Source organism: Pan troglodytes, chromosome 17 (genome assembly GCF_028858775.2).
Source record: "Pan troglodytes isolate AG18354 chromosome 17, NHGRI_mPanTro3-v2.0_pri, whole genome shotgun sequence".
NCBI lineage: Eukaryota > Metazoa > Chordata > Mammalia > Primates > Hominidae > Pan > Pan troglodytes.
This window is the reverse complement of record NC_072415.2, coordinates 89,970,826-89,988,888: the sequence shown is the minus strand read 5'-3', so window position 1 is coordinate 89,988,888 and position 18,063 is coordinate 89,970,826. Positions and strand designations below refer to the sequence as shown.

The following is an 18,063-nucleotide window of genomic DNA, read 5'->3' as shown; positions in this document are numbered from 1 at the left end:
CAGCTAGGGCCAGCTCCAGGAAAACGCTCCCGTCCAGGGCTCACGGCCGGACAGCTAGGGCCAGCTCCAGGAAAACGCTCCCGTCCAGGGATCACGGCTAGACAGCTAGGGCCAGCTCCCAGGAAAACGCTCCCGTCCAGGGATCACGGCCAGACAGCTAGGGCCAGCTCCCAGGAAAACGCTCCCGTCCAGGGCTCACGGCCGGACAACTAGGGCCAGCTCCAGGAAAACGCTCCCGTCCAGGGCTCACGGCCAGACAGCTAGGGCCAGCTCCCAGGAAAACGCTCCCGTCCAGGGATCACGGCTAGACAGCTAGGGCCAGCTCCCAGGAAAACGCTCCCGTCCAGGGCTCACGGCCGGACAGCTAGGGCCGGCTCCCCGACGCCCCTCACAGCTGCATACAGGCCAAGCGCAGGCTGGATGTGCTCAGAGGGGCCGGTGGCCACGCAGAGGATCTGGGAAGACTGACAGGAGGTGGCTGGGGGGGGGAAGGGGGGCGGCAGGAGCGGCACCCGTGGGCCAGCACGGGGAGTGACAGAGGGAACGGGAGTGTGGGGGAGGCCTGGGGAGGCGGGGAGTACACAGAGACCCCTGCAGGGCACAGAACTGAGAAAAACAACAGCCTGGGAAAAAACAAAGTCCACGAAGAAGAAAGGGGAAGTCTCCCAAGTGATATGGACAGGAGGCGAGAAACGCTGGGTGGAGAGGGTGGTCCCCCGAGAGGGCCTCAAGCCTGGGACCGAGGCCCAAAGCCAGAACTCTCATTCCTGTTTTCCTGCCCGAGTGCTGCCTTTCCAAAACCACCCTGGCCCACCCTGCCGCCCATCCTGTCCCCAGGCCCAACCGGCAGAGCTACCTGGCTTCTTCCTAGCAGGTCCTTTTGTGAGCCTCCCCACTATTTCTGCACACTGACCACTCCTGCTGTGTCATCAGAGGAGGACAGCGCACGCTGGCTCCCGGAGGGGCGGTCCCCACCCCACAGACCCTCCCCATGGCCGCCACACAGGGGGCCACACGAGGCTTCACTTCCCTCGTTTGCAAAAGGGGAGAGAGACCTCGCTGTGTGATTCTGTGTGCTGAGCACTGTCCAAAGCAAGGCACGTAAATTATTCAACTTAATCTCAACAGCTTTGAAGAATCTGCATTTGGTTGGTGAGGAAACAGGCTCAGAATGGAGAGAATGTTTCAAGCCCTGCCGCTGTCAGAGCCAGAGCTGGATGGGAGCGCCAGTCACACTCAGAGTCTGAGAACTAAGCCAGCCCGCAACTGCGCCTCGTACTGTAGCAAGAAGAGAGACCGGAGACCTGGGAGGGATTTTATGGAAAAAGAATTGGCCGGGCGCGGTGCCTCCGCCTGTAATCCCAGCACTTTGGGAGGCCAAGGTGGGTGGATCACCTGAGGTCAGGAGTTCAAGGCCAGCCTGGCCAACATGGTGAAACCCGTCTCTACTAAAAATACACAAAAATTAGCTGGGCGTGGTGGTGCATCTGTAATCCCAGCTACTCGGGAAGCTGAGGCAGGAGAATCACTTGAACCCGGGAGGTGGAGATTGCAGTGAGCTGTGATTTCGCCATTGCACTCCAGCCTTGGTGACAGAGTGAGACTCCATCTCAAAACAAACAAACAAACAAACAAACAAAACTGAAGCTTTGAAGCTTTTATATCAGGGATTTTAGCTTTTTTTTTTTAAAGTGAAAATCCAAAACACAAATCTTCTATGTTTTCCCCATCAAATCTGTGCAGGAAGCAGAGCAGAGAATGCAGCCTGTTAACTTCCTCCCCTGCCCATGGGGTTTCCAGGCCCTGCCGTTTGCAGGCCTCCATGAGCCTCTGCAGGGTCTCTGATCCCTCCACAGGGGTGCCAAGGGCTGAGGGGTGTGCGGCCGGCCGCACGTGCAGGAGCGCTGCCATCACTGGGCCCTGCCCGCCTCCCAGAGCTCGGTCCGGTGGCATTGTGCGGCCCCAGAGCAGCTGGCCCCGGTGACACATCTGCTGCGGGTCCCCACTCGGTGCTGGCAGGAATTTGCTGCCAATGTCGCAGTGGCAGACGCTGCTGACTGGCACCTGCCTCCCTGGTAAAGAGCAGCCGCAGCTTTGCTCAGGCCTGTGGCCTCTGGGTTAGGATGTGATGCCGGCCCCTCCGCACCGCAGACGTCCAGGCCAATGGGACGCAGACGGACGCAGAGGCTCCGCCAAGGCGTCACAGGGGGCCGCCTTCCCCTCCCTCTACTACCCTTGGGTGGAGACTGGTGGTGTGGGAGCCTCCCAGACGCAGGGGCCACCGGCTGGTCCTGCACTGCCCACTCGACTTGCTGCCGCAAGACGTCAGCCCCGCCTGACGTCCCCCGAGATCCTCAAGTTTGGATCTGTTGTGGCCCTAACACAGCCCTTGTTATACCACATGGATGGGAAGGGGCCATGGCCCAGAGCAGCTGCCCTAGGAGCCCCACTGCCTGCTCTTTCTGAAGAAATCAGCTCTGAACGCAGAACCTGCCAGCTGGTGCTCAGGTCCAGGACAACTCTGCCTGCGGTTGTAGGCACAGGCCACACCCCACGTCCTGTCCACACCCTATGTCCATCCTTGCCATGAGGCCGGTCAGGGCTCCAAGGGTCCCCCACAGGACAGGCTGCGACAGACGCAAGCACGTTTTGCGCTGCCAGGAGGCGGGAGGTGCGATTTGTCAGCTCATAAGGCTTAGCCTCACGCAGGTGCAGGTGGACAGAACACCCTCACGGCAGACCCCGGAGGCCTGCGCCTGACGCGAAGGCTGACCCTCCCCAGTGCAAGGGACTCCTCCTGCCTGGCCACAGGCTAGGACCTTTCTCCTGCCTCAGGCTCGACGGAAACCACAGCTCTGGTCTCTCGGTGCTGGTCTTTGGGTTGGAACTCAGACCCAGGCTCTGCTGGTCTCAGGTGTGCTGACTGCAGCGTGGGGCCTCCAGCCTCCAGGACCGGGTGAGCTGACGCCTGCCAATCAGCCACACCCTTTCATCCTGCACCTCTGGAGAACCCTGATCAACACAACTTGCAATCCACAAAACTCGCTCTGTGAGCTGACACAACTCGGTGTCTGTGACGTCTGCCCACGTGCAGAAGAAACTTGGCCACCAGCTTTTAAAGCTGTTGCAAAAATGTTCTCAGTGAATTCAATGCTTCAAATCCCAGTCATGAAATCTATAACTAATTATACTGGTCTCAATTTAATCATGTGAGTTTAAAAGAAAAAATCAATTCACAGAGCCAAAAATCAGCCTGAATGTACAAGGAAGCAATGGATTTTGAAAAACAACCTCCAGCCAGAAACTTCCACCAACAGCGGGCAGGTCTCCAGTGAGCAGACGCACAGTCTGTCCTGGCCTCCAGCCAGCCCGTGGGTGCTCACACCATCCAGGCCGCACAGCAGCCGCCCAGCGCAGAGGGAGCGCGCAGCTCTGGGGGCACGGAAACTGCCACCACCCATCCCTCCAAAGCGCTCCGGATCCTCACGGTGGGCGTCACCAGGCCACATCCACCGGCAGGAAGCCAACATTGGTGCAATCCTGACCATGGAGAGCCCACGGGACCCCAAAACCACACCACGTCATTGCAATCATCAAGCCCTGTCGCTGTCAGAGATGACAGAAGACACCGCTCCCTGCCGATTATTCCGCAGCCATTAGGGCCCATGGCAGCTGAAGCTCGTGATCCCGTCTGTATGTTCACAGGGCGCCTTCGGCGTGGGGGGCTTCGTCTGGGAGCAGACGGTGGGGAGCAGAGAGGTCGCTCGGCCTCCTCCACGTAGCTGTCCACAGCCTAAACTCCCGAAGGCCACAGACTCACTGGAGGTCCCATGAGGGCAACGGGGAGCACAAGCGGTGCCCACCCCCAGGTGGCTGGGGGCCCAGAGGTGGGAGGTCCTGCCTGGCTGAGCCTCCACCAGCTGGAAACGGGTGACAACTCCCACTCCAGCTCTGACCTCAGACCCGTCTGTGTCCCTACAGCCTGGATTAAAACATCCATGCCACGGCTGCGGGCCGTCCCGCGTGGTGGTGGCAGCGGCTGAGGTGTCTGCAGGTCGTGACCACTGGTGACCTCTCCTAGGAAAGATGGCGAGGTTGGGGGTGCAGTGGGTGTGTTTGGGTTTAGAATGTACTTTTTGAGGGTCAGAGAATCCAGGATAACTTTGGGGGCCACAGATGTTTAGGATTTGGTTTGTAACCTCTGTGGCCACAGGCAAGATAAAGAGTTGAGCAAATCACCCTAACGCCTGGCCACGAAGATGCTGTGGGTTTGGGATAGAACGGATTTTCTCTCCTGGGAAAGGCCCAGCAATGGAGTGAACGATCCCACGTGAGAAGGCAGAGGACAGAGCCTGCTTGGACAGCGCAGGGCGGGTCCAGGTGTCCACCTTCCGGTCCCCAGGGCCGTCCCAGCACATCTGTGGGCCAGTGCGTCCCCTGTGGGCTGGGACTCAACAACTGCTCCCAGTCCAGGCAGCCCAGAGCCAAGCACACACTGACAAAGCCGGGTTCTCAGGTCCTGAGCACTGCTGGGGACACACGGGCGTGCTCTGCTCATACATAACTGAGGCTTCCTATTTCTTCCACACCCACTGTGTCCAGCAGACCAGGCGTTTCCGTGGTCCCTGAGCCGAGCCCTCCCCACAGGGAGCTACTGCCCCTGTGCAGGTCGCAGCCCAGGGGTGGGAGACTCAGCGCGGGGCGGGCACTGAAAGCAACCAGCACCCTGGGCTTCCCTCATTCTCCGAGGTACCCAGGAGACCCGGGAAGCTGTCCCAGCTGGACTCTGGCTCGGGGTCTCCCCAGTGTCTGCAGGGCTGTGTGTAGGGGTGCTCACGGCTCCTGCACCCCTACCCCTGCACCTGGGACAGCACAGTGCGTGCGGGAAACCCTGTGGAAGCCGACCCGTGTGGTGGCCGGACTCAGCCTCCCGCACACATCCCATCAGAGAGCTCACATTCTGTCAGTAACACCGACTCCTAGTTCTCAAGAACTCGTGTCCTGACGAACAGCATTGAAGCGCTCGCACCCACGTGCTCTCCAGAGAGCACCGAGTTACGGTCCCACCGCCGTCCCTCAGCGGCTGGCCTGGGATGGTCAGCCAGTGATTTGGCTCCTCTGAGGCTTGAGCTGGGCTGGGACTTGCACTGTCTGGGATTCAGCATGTATTTATTTAATTAAAGTGAGGCTGAGCGTCTTCTCACGGGAATCACCATCATTTTACGGTTCCCACATCCCATCAATCAAGTGGACAGAAGGTGACGTCCTTCACCAGCCCCCAGCTGGACGCTTGGAAGCACCCTGGCTTCCGGTTTTGTTACATCACCAACACGTCAATTCTCATGCTTTGAAATATTCTCTTAGGACAGGAGTGAGAACCACCTTTTCTTGGCTCTTCACCCACACAACTGAATCGCTTCAGAAAGAGACCTTCAGTCAGTCAGCAGCAGCTGCAACACTCGGACGCGGGTCACCAGGCCCCACGCGGAGGGCGACTGCTTCTTAACCGGACGCTTGGACACGGGTCACCAGGCCCCACGCGGAGGGCGACTGCTTCTTAACCGGACGCTTGGACACGGGTCACCAGGCCCCACGCGGAGGGCGACTGCTTCTTAACTGGACAAGCGATTTAGGGGCACGTGCCAGGAGTGTGAAGGGCTGGGTGCCAAGGAGCCCAGGGTTGTCCCTGAGAGGATCTGGGGTTTTGGGGTGCACAGTAAGGGTTAGGGCTGGTGTTCCTGGGGTGACTTCTGTAGCTGGGGCAGCCCAAACTTCTCCTATTCTCTAACGTGACACAAATGAATTTTCCCTCCTGGATATTCGACCGAGGACAGCCAAACACTCCAGCACCTTTTGGAAGCACGATCAGGACCTGGACCTCATGGGGACGACGGGGGAAGGCAGCCCGGCCGCCAGACACCCAGACTGCAGGCGGCAGCCGACTTCCAAACCTGTATTTAAGTCACATTGGCACTCGGGCCGCGGGCTTGGGTCAGTTCAGCTCCTTGCTGTACCCTTCAATGAGTGTCCCCCAGGGAGGCAGGGGCTCTGCGGTGCTGACGGTGGGTGCTCTGCCCCGAGGGGTGGAGGGGCCTCCACGCAGTCCAGGGAGGCCGGTGCCGAGGGGAGGGGTGCCCGACCCCCACCGGGTGGGGTGCTCTGCCTCCTGGTGTGGCCATCGGAAAACGCAGGGAGACTTTTTCAGGGCAACACTCAGCTACGCCCGTTCAGACAGTCATAGCCCCTTCTCCATGAATGTCACCCTCTGGCAACACAAACCCCCAGGCCCAGGGCCCGGAGCTCACGGTCCCTCCCCAGACACGACACACACTGAGCTCACGGTCCCTCCCAGACACGACACACGCCGAGTTCACGGTCCCCCCCCAGACACGACACACGCCGGGCTCACGGTCCCCCCCCAGACACGACACAACGCCGGGCTCACGGTCCCCCCCCCAAGACATGACACACGCTGAGCTCACTCCTTCCCCAGACATGACACATGCTGAGCTCACTTCTTCCCCAGACATGACACATGCTGGCAAGCTTTTGCCTTCTCTTGTCTCCTCATGGTAACATAGGTTGACCCACAAGGACATACACTTCTGCCCAGGCCTTGTCAGGTTAGTGGGACAGGACGGATGGGGCAGGAAGTCTAAGACAGGGGCAGGAAGATCCACACCCAGATCTAGTCACCCAGATCTCTCAGCACCCAGACCTCAGCACCCAGACCTCTCAGCAACCAGACCTCGGTACCCAGACCTTGGCACCCAGACCTCTCAGCACACAGACCTCTCAGCACCCAGACCTCAGCACCCAGACCTCTCAGCACCCAGACCTCGGTACCCAGACCTTGGCACCCAGACCTCGGCACACAGACCTCTCAGCACACAGACCTCTCAGCACCCAGGCCTCTTAGCACCCAGATCTCTGAGAACACAGACCTCTCGGCACCCAGACCTCAGCACCCAGACCTCTCGGAAAACAGACCTCTCAGCACACGGACCTCTCAGCACACAGACCTCAGCACCCACACCTCAGCACCCACACTCTCAGCACACAGACCTCTCAGCACACAGACACACAGACCTCAGCACCGAGACCTCTCAGCATACAGACCTCTCAGAACACAGACCTCAGCACCCAGACCACAGTACCCAGACCTCTCAGCACCCAGACCTCTCAGCACACAGACCTCTCAGCACCCAGACCTCAGCAACCAGACCTCTCAGCACCCAGACCTCAGCACCCAGACCTCTCAGAAAACAGACCTGTCAGCACACAGACTTCAGCACACAGACCTCAGCACCCAGACCTCTCAGCACAGACACCTCTCAGCACCCAGACCTCAGCACCCAGACCTCTCAGCACACAGACCTCAGCACCCAGACCTCTCAGAAAACAGACCTCTCAGCACACAGACTTCAGCACACAGACCTCAGCACCCAGACCTCTCAGCACAGAGACCTCTCAGCACCCAGACCTCAGCACCCAGACCTCAGCACACAGACCTCTCAGCACCCAGACCTCAGCACACAGATCTCTCAGCACGCAAACTTCTCAGAACACAGACCTCAGCACCCAGACCTCTCAGAACACAGACCTTTCAGCACCCAGACCTCATACCCAGACGTCTCAGCACCCAGACCTCAGCACCCAGACCTCTCAGCACACAGACCTCAGCACCCAGACCTCAGCACCCAGACCTCTCAGCACTCAGACCTCTCAGCACCCAGACCTCATACCCAGATCTCTCAGCACCCAGACCTATCAGCACACAGACCTCTCAGTACCCAGGCCTCAGCTCCCCAGACCTCTGCACCCAGACCTCTCAGCACACAGACCTCAGCACCCACACTCTCAGCACACAGTCCTCTCAGCACACAGATCTCTCAGCACCCAGACTTCTCAGCACACAGACCTCTCAGAACCCAGACCTCAGCATCTAGAACTCAGCACCCAAACTTCTCAGCACACAGACCTCTCAGCACCCAGACTTCGGCACAAGGTCCTCTCAGCACACAGACCTCAGCACCCAAACTTCTCAGCACACAGACCTCAGCACCGAGACCTCAGCACCCAGACCTCTCAGCACACAGACCTCTCAGCACCCAGACTTCGGCACACAGAACTCAGCACCCAAACTTCTCAGCACACAGACCTCTCAGCACCCAGACCTCGGCACACAGTCCTCTCAGCACACAGACCTCGGCACACAGTCCTCTCAGCACACAGACCTCAGCACCCAGAGCTCTCAGCACACAGACCTCGGCACCCAGACCTCGATTCCATTGCCGGAAGCCTTCCTGGCCCTGGCACTGTCCTCCAGCCCTGAAACAATGGGGTTGGGTCTCCTTGGTCCAGAATGACCAAATGTTACACAATTCTCTAGGCCCCGGATACCCAATATTTTAGCTCCACGTTGTCCAAACTTTGAAGGCCTGATGGGCTGAGCAGTTTCCGGTGGCCTGTGGACCGGATGCTGCTTCGGAAACTGAATGTAACTTGGAGCCTCTGTTGTCTCCCGCTGGGGGTGGAGGTTGGCCAAGACCACCATCAGCGGCGCTCCCTCAGCCCGGCCGCCTCCAGCCCGGCCCCGGCCCACCCCAGCCCCGGCAGCCCCCAGCCCGGTCCTAGGCCCTGGCCGTGGCTGCCCCCGCGCCCCTTCCCCCACCCACCTCCCCGCAGCCCAGATCCCAGCCCAGCCCCAGCTCCGGCCCGGTCCCCGCCACCCCCGGCCGCGCTCACCCGCTCCTCCTCGGCGCGGATGTCCGGCATGGTGCTCAGGCAGAGGCCCACGGCCGTGACGGCCACGAAAGACACGGACACGCAGGCGAAGAGCTTGCCCGCCAGCCCCGAGTGCGGGTTGTCCACCACGTCGCGCAGGCGCCGCCGGCCGCGCTGCAGCCGCCCCCGAGGTCCCAGGGCGCGCGCCGGGCTCCCCTGCGCCCCGCCCTCGGTCGGCCCCGCGCGGGCCTCGGCCGCCTCCTCCTCGCGGCGGCGCAGGCGGCGCAGGCAGCAGCGCTCCAGGCGCGCCTCGTCGATGCCCCAGTAGGCCAGCTCGTCGCGGAAGGCCAGCGCGCACGGGCCCCGCAGCAGTCGCAGCTTCCCTGCGCGCAAAAGCGCCACGATGGCGCGGAAGGCGCACGGGCTGCGGTCGAAGAAGAACTCGTCGCGGCTCACGTCGTAGTCGTCGCACACGCGCAGCAGGTCGTCGTGGCCGCGGCAGGCGCGCAGGCGCTCCAGGCGCGCGAGGGGGCATCGCGCCAGCGCGGCCCATGCCAGGCGCACGCGGCAGCCGCCCACGTTGATGATGACGTGCCGGGCGCGGGTCCCGCCGCCGCCGCCGCCCGGGGAGCAGGGCCATGGCTCCATGCGCAGGGCCGGACCGGACCGAGGGGCTCCCGCCCGGCTCCTGCAAAAGGAACGGAGCGCGTTAGGGTCGCGAGGGCTGAGCTGGGGGAGCGCGTCCGCCCGCGGGGATCCAGGGGCCGGGCCGGCACCGAACCCTCGGAGGTGAGCTCGGAGACCCCTCCGCCCGCCCACTTCCCGCTCCTCCGCAGGCCCGACCTCTGCACCTGGTCCGCATGGGGGACCCTCAAGCGTCCAGCGGACCCCGCCAGGTGGCGACCCGCCTTGAGTTATCACCAAGGGAACAGCCGGGTTCTTACACTAGGGGGCTTGGAACACGGGGTGGAACGGAGCTTTCACAAATCGACGCAAACTCCAAAGAGCCAGATGTTTCAGGGCGGACCCCACCGACCGGTGAGGACGCCGTGATGTCTGGAGGGAGAGACGCAGTCCTAGCTTAGTTTCTCACGGTGTGTCCCGCGGACCAGCCACGTCAGATTCAGCCAGGGGGCCTGCTGGAAAACGGCATTCCTGGCCCTACTCAGCATTCTGTGAGGCGGAGAAACTGCGGAATAAGGAGCTCCAAAAGTCCATCCCTACCTTAACACAATGGAAAACCTGGTGAAAACTGTCGAGTCAACTTTTTTGGAACTCTGGAAACTAACCAAAAGCTTGCACCAACCGTGGGGCACTGAGAAAGAACAGCTGAGTCTTCGTCACAATAATAAGCTTTGTCGCTCCCCAGCTCTGCGGGGACAGCAACAGCCTGCATTCCCGGTACCAGCACTGGAAGGAGAAGCTACAGGACTCTTTGACTAGGAATCGTAATTACTTTGGCTCCGTGGAAGACTGGCTCAAACTCCTGCCTTCATCTCCGGTGTCTTGGAACTCCGTCTGTGCAAAGGCAGCCACCTGGGGAGTGTGTGTCAAAAACATTGATAGGAAAGTGTTTCAGCCATTGCTGCCTGAGGCAATGGATTATGGTTGCCGCCACAGGCTAAACAAAAAGCTGGGGACGAAAGGCTGGGGAATGAGATGATTTCGGAAATAAGGGCGTGATAAAGTTCTAAGAGTTCCCGGGAATCTGGAATGCCACGCACATGCCTCGGCTGCGCACATGCCGGGAAAAACCCGAGAAGTCCCTTAAGTGCCCCCTCGGGCTGACCTTCAGATTCTGCGAGCAGGAGGTGATAAGACAGAGGCTTGACCAGCCTGGATGAGTGCTGAAGGTTGCTCCAAGATACGCAGAGCCCATCTGCAAAAACAAGTTTCAGTTTTCATTACAGACGTTTAAGAATCTATATGTCCCATCACTTGCTGCCCTCTAAGCTATTGGAACAGACATCAGTGGCCACATCAGACAAAGAATATGGACTTTACAAAATTAGTTCACAAAAGTTACTCAACAAACCACAGTAGCTACAAAAACTCCTGGGGAGAGGGGAGAGTCTGATTTCCAGAACTGCCACTTATTAAAAATTTCATTTCCAACAAAAAATTACAAGGCATACAAAGAATACAAGAGTGTAGCTCATAGACAGGAAAAAGGAACTAAAACAGAATATCACTGAAGAAACACAGATATTGGACTCACCAGAAAAGACTTCACATAAGCTTATTTAATATCTTCAAAGAGCTAGAGGAATTTGTGAGAATGATGTCTCACCAAATACAGAATATCAATAAAGAGACAGAAGTTATATTAAAAAAAAAGTGATAGAAATTCTGGTGTTGAAAGTGTAATAGCTGAAATGAAAAGCTCATTAGAGGGTCTCAGCAGCAGCTATGAACACGCTGAAGAAATAAGCAGAGAAACTGGAGATACATCATTTCGTGCTATCCTATCTGAGGAGCAGAAAGAAAACAAGTGAAGAAAACGGAACAGAACCTAAGAGACCTGCGGGACCATCACATGTACCAGCTTTTGCATAGTGAGAGTCCCGAAAGGAAAGAGGGAACAGGGAAGAAAGAATATTTGAAGAAATATGGTTTAAAAACCCTCCAAATTTGATGAAAAACATTAATCTACACATCTAAGAAACTCAACAAACTCCAAGTAAGATAAATTCAAAGACATCCACACTGACACACCACAAACTGTCTAAAGACAAAGACCCGGCACAGTGGCTCATGCCTGTAATCCCAGCACTTTGGGAGGCCGAGGCAGGTGGATCCTCTGAGGTCAGGAGTTTGAGACCATCCTGGCCAACATGGCAAAAACCTGTCTCTACTAAAAATACAAAAATTAGCGGGGTGTGGTGGCAGGTGCCCGTCATCCCAGCTACTCGGGAGGCTGAGGCAGGGAGAATTGCCTGAACCTGGGAACGGAGGTTTCAGTGAGCCGAGATCGCGCCACTGCAGTCCAGCCTGGGTAACAGAGTGAGAACTCCGTCTCAAAAAAAAAAAAAAAAAAACAAAAAACAGAGAGAGAGAAGAAAACAGAGGCAAAAATCCTCCACAAGACATGAGCAAAATAAATCCAGCTTCATATTAAAAGGATTATACATGATGACCATTTGATCGTTTACCATAGAGATTTATCACAGGAATATACGGGTGGCACAATACACAAAAATTACTATAATACGCTCATTTATAGGATGAAGGGGAAAATCATGCGATAATTTCAATAGATGCAGAAAAAGGATTTGACGAAGTCTAACATCCTTTCCTGATTAAACAAAAAACTCAATAACTAGGTCTAAAAGAGAACTTCCTCCACATGACGAGGTCCACGTAGGAAAAACTCACCGCTAACTCCATAGTCAACGGTGAAAGACTGGATTCTTTCCCCTAAGACCAGGAACAAGACTGAAATACCTGCTCTCATCAGTTCTACTTAACATTGAACTGGAAGTTATAGTCAGAAGAATTAGGCAAGAGAAAGAAATAAAAGGCATCCACACTCAAAAGAAAAAAGTAAAACTATATTTTGAGATGACTTGATCTTATGATCTTATGTACAGAAAACCTTAAAGAACACACACGCACACATACACACACACACGCGCGTACACACACACACACACATCACTATGAGAATGGGTTCAGCAAAGTTGCAAGACATGAGATCAGTAAAAAAAATCAGTTATATTTCTATACAAAAGCAATGAATAATCGGAAAAGGAAGTTTAAAAAATTCCATTTATAAGAGCATCAGAAAGAATAAAATACTTAGGAATAAATTTAACCAAGGAGTGGAAACTGAAACCTACACTGAAAACTGAAAACTACAAACATTGGTGGAAGAAATTTTAAGACTAAATAAATGAAAAGACATTCCATGCTCATGTATTGGAAGACTTAATATTGTTAAGATGGCAATCTTCCCTAAATTGATCAACAGAGTCAATCCAATCCATATGAAAATCCCAGTAACTTTTTTGAAGACATTGACAAGTTGAACATTCTATTGACAAGTTGAAAATTCTATTGGAAATGCAAGGTAGCCAAAACAATCTTGACAAAGGACAAAGTTGGAGGGCTCAAACTTACTTGATATCATTTTATTACATGCCTCCACCTAAATCTTGTGTCGAAATGAGATCTGTTCGTTTAAAAGTGTGTGGTACCTACCCCCCAACCTTGTTCTTGCTTTCACCATGTAACGTGCCTGCTCCCCCTTTGCTTTCTGCCATAACTGGAAGCTTCCCAAAGCCTCCCCAGAAGCTTAGCAGACGTTGGCACCATGACTCCTTTACAGCCTGAAGAACCATGAGCAAATCAAACCTCTTTTCTTTATAAATTACCCAGTCTCAGGTATTCCTTTATAGGAATGCGAACATGGACTAGTACATTACTACTTACTCAAACTGAGTATAAAGCTACAGCAATCAAGAGTGTAGTACTAGCATACAGAGAGACATAAAAATCAATGGAGCAGAATTGAAAGTCCAGAAATGAACCCATAAATCTACCGTCAGTTCACTTTTGACAAGGTCGTCAAGACTATTCAATGGAGAAATAATAGTGTCTCCAACAAACGGTTATCCACATGTAAAAAAATAAAGTTGGACCCTGCTATCGTTTGGATATTGGCCTCCAAATCTTATATTGGAATTTGATACCCAGTGTCAGAGGTGGGGCCTAATGGGAGGGGTTTGGGTCATGGGGGCTGATCCCTCACGCATGGCTGGGTGGTGTCTTCATGGTAATGAGTGAATTCTCGCTCTATGAGTTCACTCCAGAGTTGGCTGTTGAACCCGCCTGGCACCGCTAGCCCTTGCTTCCTCCATCTCCGTGTGGTCCCTGCACACACCAGCTCCACGCCATCTTCTGCCATGACTGGAGCTGCCTGTGGCCTTCCTCAGATGCAGATGCCTGATCTTGAACTTTTCCAGACATCGGAATCATGATGACATCACAACCTTCTTTTTAAAATGCATTACCTGGCTTCAGGTATTCCTTTATAGCAACACTGAATGGACCAAGATGCCTACATCACACTATATATAAAAACTAATTCAAACTAGATCAAAGACCTTAATGTAAGAGCTAAAACTCCAAAACACACGTAGAAGAAAACAGACTGTACATCTTCATGACCATGGATGAGACATTGGTTTCTGAAACAGAATGCCAAAAGCACAAGCAACAAAAGAAAAAAAGATAAATTGGACTTCATTCCAATGAAACTCTTGTATATCAAAGAACAGGACCAGGAAAATGAATGACAAGTAACAGTGGAAAAAAAAGAGCTGCAAGTCACATATCTGATAAGAGTCCAGTATCCAGAATGTTAGGAACTCTTGGAGCTCAACAACAAATGACAAACAACCCAATTTAAACATGGGCAGAGGATTTGAATAGATATTTCTCCCGAGGAAGTATGTGAATGGCTAATAAGCACATGAAAGGTGATCAATATCATTAGTCATTATGGAAACGTAAATTAAAACTACAAGATACCACTTCACATCCACTAGGGTAGTTATAATCAAACAAATGGAAAAAAAAAACCCAACAAGTGTTGGAAAGGATGTGGAAAAATTGGACCCCTGTACATTGCTGGTGGGAATATAAAATGTCACAGCCACAGTGGAAAACAGTCTGGCAGTTCCTCAAAAATTTAAACATGGAGTTCTCATGTGACCCGGTGACCCCACTCCGAGATGTACACTCAAGACAAATGAAAACATGTGTTCACACAAAAACTTGTACATAAATGTTCACAGTGGCATTACTAGAATAGCCAAAAACTGAAAACAACCCAAATTCCATCAACTGATAAACGGAGAAGCAAAATATGGGCCTCCATACAGGAATGTTATGCAGCCACAAACAGGAACCAAGTGCTGCTAATGCCACAGTGTGGATAAAACCTATGCTAAGAGAAAGAAGCCAGGCAGAAAAGGTCACATATAGTGGGAATCCGTTTATATAAAATGTCCGAGCTGGGCACCGTGGCTCACGCCTGTAATCCCAGCATTTTGGGAGGCTGAGGTGGGTGGATCACTTGAGGTCAGGAGTTTGAGACCAGCCTGGTCAACATGGCGAAACCCTGTCTCTACCAAAAAATACAAAACTTAGCTGGGTGCAGTGACGGGCGCCTGTAGTCCCAGCTACTCAGGAGGCTGAGGCAGGAGAATCACTTGAACCCGGGAGTCAGAGGTTGCAGTGAGACAAGATCACGCCACTGCACTCCAGCCTGGGAGACAGAGCGAGACTGTCTCAAAAAATAAAATAAATAAAATAAAATATCCATGATAAGTAAATTCACAGAGACAGAAAGCCGGCAAGGGGGTTCCAGAGGATGGGAAGAGGGGCGATGGGGAGTGACTGCTAATGGCTCAGAGTTTCTTTTGGGACGATGAAAAGTCCTGGAATTAGATAGTGGTGATGGTTGCACAGCATTGTTAATACACTAAAAACCACAGAATTGTGCACATAAAAATGGTAAATATAACGTTATGTGAATTTTATCTCCATTTATAAAAATCATTCTGAGTGAGTAGGTCTCGGGGGGATCCAGTAACACGCAAGCCTCATCGCTGAGGCTTGAGAGCCGCTGCCTTCCACCGTCAACGTCAAGCCCTTTTTCTGGTTGTTGCTGACAACTGTATCCTAGGACCTCTGCCAAGTAAAGCTGAAACCCACCACTACGGCAACTCAGGAACCAGAGAAGAGGGGGCGTGGTGGGTTTGCTCAGTGTGGCTCGCAGACTGCCCACGCGACCCGAGCGTGTGATTCACTAGAGATTTTAGGGGGAAAAAGTCAAATGAAAAGGAAGGAGTGAGGGAAAGACAGTCTAACAAAATGGCATCAGTTAGCTTGCCAGTAAGAGCTCAGCACCCAGTGAAGAATTGCATAAGTCACTTCTGAATGGGAGAAAGCTCCTTGGATGACTACTGCAATGGAGGCCAGGAGAGAAGCGCTCCAGAATCACCGGGACCACGCGTGCTGTGACCTTCAGCGCCAAGTTCGCTGCATGAGAAGAGGGGGGACGTGGTCAGGATTCAAATGGTTATGTGTGCCTCTATGCCCCAAGGTTCACTCAGTGAACATGTGATCCAAACCTCTGTGCCAGGCACCCCATGCCAAGGACATGGCCTGAAGCATAGATCTGAGGAACACAGACAAGTCCGATTCATCCAATACTACACAGGGCTGTGGGGGCGGCTGCGGGGGGCGGCTGCGGGGGGGGCGGCTGCGGGGGGGGTGGCTGTGGGGGCGGCTGTGGGGGGGGCGGCTGTGGGGGCGGCTGCGGGGGCGGCTGTGGGGGCGGCGGCTGCGGGGGTGGCTGTGGGGGCGGCGGCTGTGGGGGGGGCGGCTGTGGGGGGGCGGCTGTGGGGCGGTGGTTGTGGGGCGGTGGCTGTGGGGGGTGCGGCTGCGGGGGGGGCGGCTGTGGGGGGGCGGCTGTGGGGCGGTGGTTGTGGGGGGTGCGGCTGTGGGGGCCGGCTGCGGGGGGGGCGGCTGCGGGGGGGGGCGGCTGCGGGGGGGGGTGGCTGTGGGGGCGGCTGTGGGGGGGGCGGCTGTGGGGGCGGCGGCTGCGGGGGTGGCTGTGGGGGCGGCGGCTGTGGGGGGGGGCGGCTGTGGGGGGGCGGCTGTGGGGTGGTGGTTGTGGGGGGTGCGGCTGTGGGGGCCGGCTGCGGGGGGGGCGGCTGCGGGGGGGGGCGGCTGCGGGGGGGGGTGGCTGTGGGGGCGGCTGTGGGGGGGGCGGCTGTGGGGGGGGCGGCTGTGGGGGCGGCTGTGGGGGCCGGCTGCGGGGGGGGCGGCTGCGGGGGGGGGCGGCTGCGGGGGGGGTGGCTGTGGGGGCGGCTGTGGGGGGGGCGGCTGTGGGGGTGGCTGCGGGGGCGGCTGTGGGGGCGGCGGCTGCGGGGGCGGCTGTGGGGGCGGCGGCTGCGGGGGCGGCTGTGGGGGCGGCGGCTGTGGGGGGGGCGGCTGTGGGGGCGGCTGTGGGGGGCGGCTGTGGGGGGGGCGGCTGCGGGGGCGGCTGTGGGGGCGGCGGCTGCGGGGGCGGCTGTGGGGGCGGCGGCTGCGGGGGCGGCTGTGGGGGCGGCGGCTGTGGGGGGGTGGCTGTGGGGGGGGCGGCTGTGGGGGCGGCTGTGGGGGCGGCTGTGGGGGGGCGGCGGCTGTGGGGGCGGCGGCTGCGGGGGCGGCTGTGGGGGCGGCGGCTGCGGGGGGGCGGCTGTGGGGGCGGCTGCGGGGGCGGCTGTGGGGGCGGCGGCTGCGGGGGTGGCTGTGGGGGCGGCGGCTGTGGGGGGGGCGGCTGCGGGGGCGGCTGTGGGGGCGGCGGCTGTGGGGGGGGCGGCTGTGGGGGCGGCTGTGGGGGCCGGCGGCGGGGGGGGTGGCTGCGGGGGGGGGCGGCTGCGGGGGGGGTGGCTGTGGGGGCGGCTGTGGGGGCGGCGGCTGTGGGGGCCGGCTGCGGGGGGGGCGGCTGCGGGGGGGGGCGGCTGCGGGGGGGGTGGCTGTGGGGGCGGCTGTGGGGGGGGCGGCTGTGGGGGTGGCTGCGGGGGCGGCGGCTGCGGGGGCGGCTGTGGGGGCGGCGGCTGCGGGGGGGGCGGCTGTGGGGGCGGCTGTGGGGGGCGGCTGTGGGGGGGGCGGCTGCGGGGGCGGCTGTGGGGGCGGCGGCTGCGGGGGCGGCTGTGGGGGCGGCGGCTGCGGGGGCGGCTGTGGGGGCGGCGGCTGTGGGGGGGTGGCTGTGGGGGGGGCGGCTGTGGGGGCGGCTGTGGGGGCGGCTGTGGGGGGGCGGCGGCTGTGGGGGCGGCGGCTGCGGGGGCGGCTGTGGGGGCGGCGGCTGCGGGGGGGCGGCTGTGGGGGCGGCTGCGGGGGCGGCTGTGGGGGCGGCGGCTGCGGGGGTGGCTGTGGGGGCGGCGGCTGTGGGGGGGGCGGCTGTGGGGGGGGCGGCTGTGGGGGCGGCTGTGGGGGCCGGCGGCGGGGGGGGCGGCTGCGGGGGGGGGCGGCTGCGGGGGGGGTGGCTGTGGGGGCGGCTGTGGGGGGGGCGGCTGTGGGGGTGGCTGCGGGGGCGGCTGTGGGGGCGGCGGCTGCGGGGGCGGCTGTGGGGGCGGCGGCTGCGGGGGCGGCTGTGGGGGCGGCGGCTGTGGGGGGGGCGGCTGTGGGGGCGGCTGTGGGGGGCGGCTGTGGGGGGGGCGGCTGCGGGGGCGGCTGTGGGGGCGGCGGCTGCGGGGGCGGCTGTGGGGGCGGCGGCTGCGGGGGCGGCTGTGGGGGCGGCGGCTGTGGGGGGGTGGCTGTGGGGGGGGCGGCTGTGGGGGC

The 18,063-nt window shown here is 58.1% G+C and overlaps 1 protein-coding gene across 2 annotated transcripts in view; it reads right to left on the bottom strand.

Annotated features, from left to right (window-relative positions):
- The window catches only part of KCNG2 (potassium voltage-gated channel modifier subfamily G member 2), a 115,545-nt gene that overhangs the window by 31,152 nt on the left and 66,330 nt on the right, over positions 1 to 18,063 (bottom strand). For both annotated transcript variants that reach the window (XM_016933960.3, XM_016933963.4), the window contains exon 3: positions 8,749 to 9,415. In XM_016933960.3, the coding sequence (XP_016789449.1) occupies positions 8,749 to 9,415 (667 nt within the window). The remainder of the gene's footprint in view (positions 1 to 8,748; positions 9,416 to 18,063) is intronic.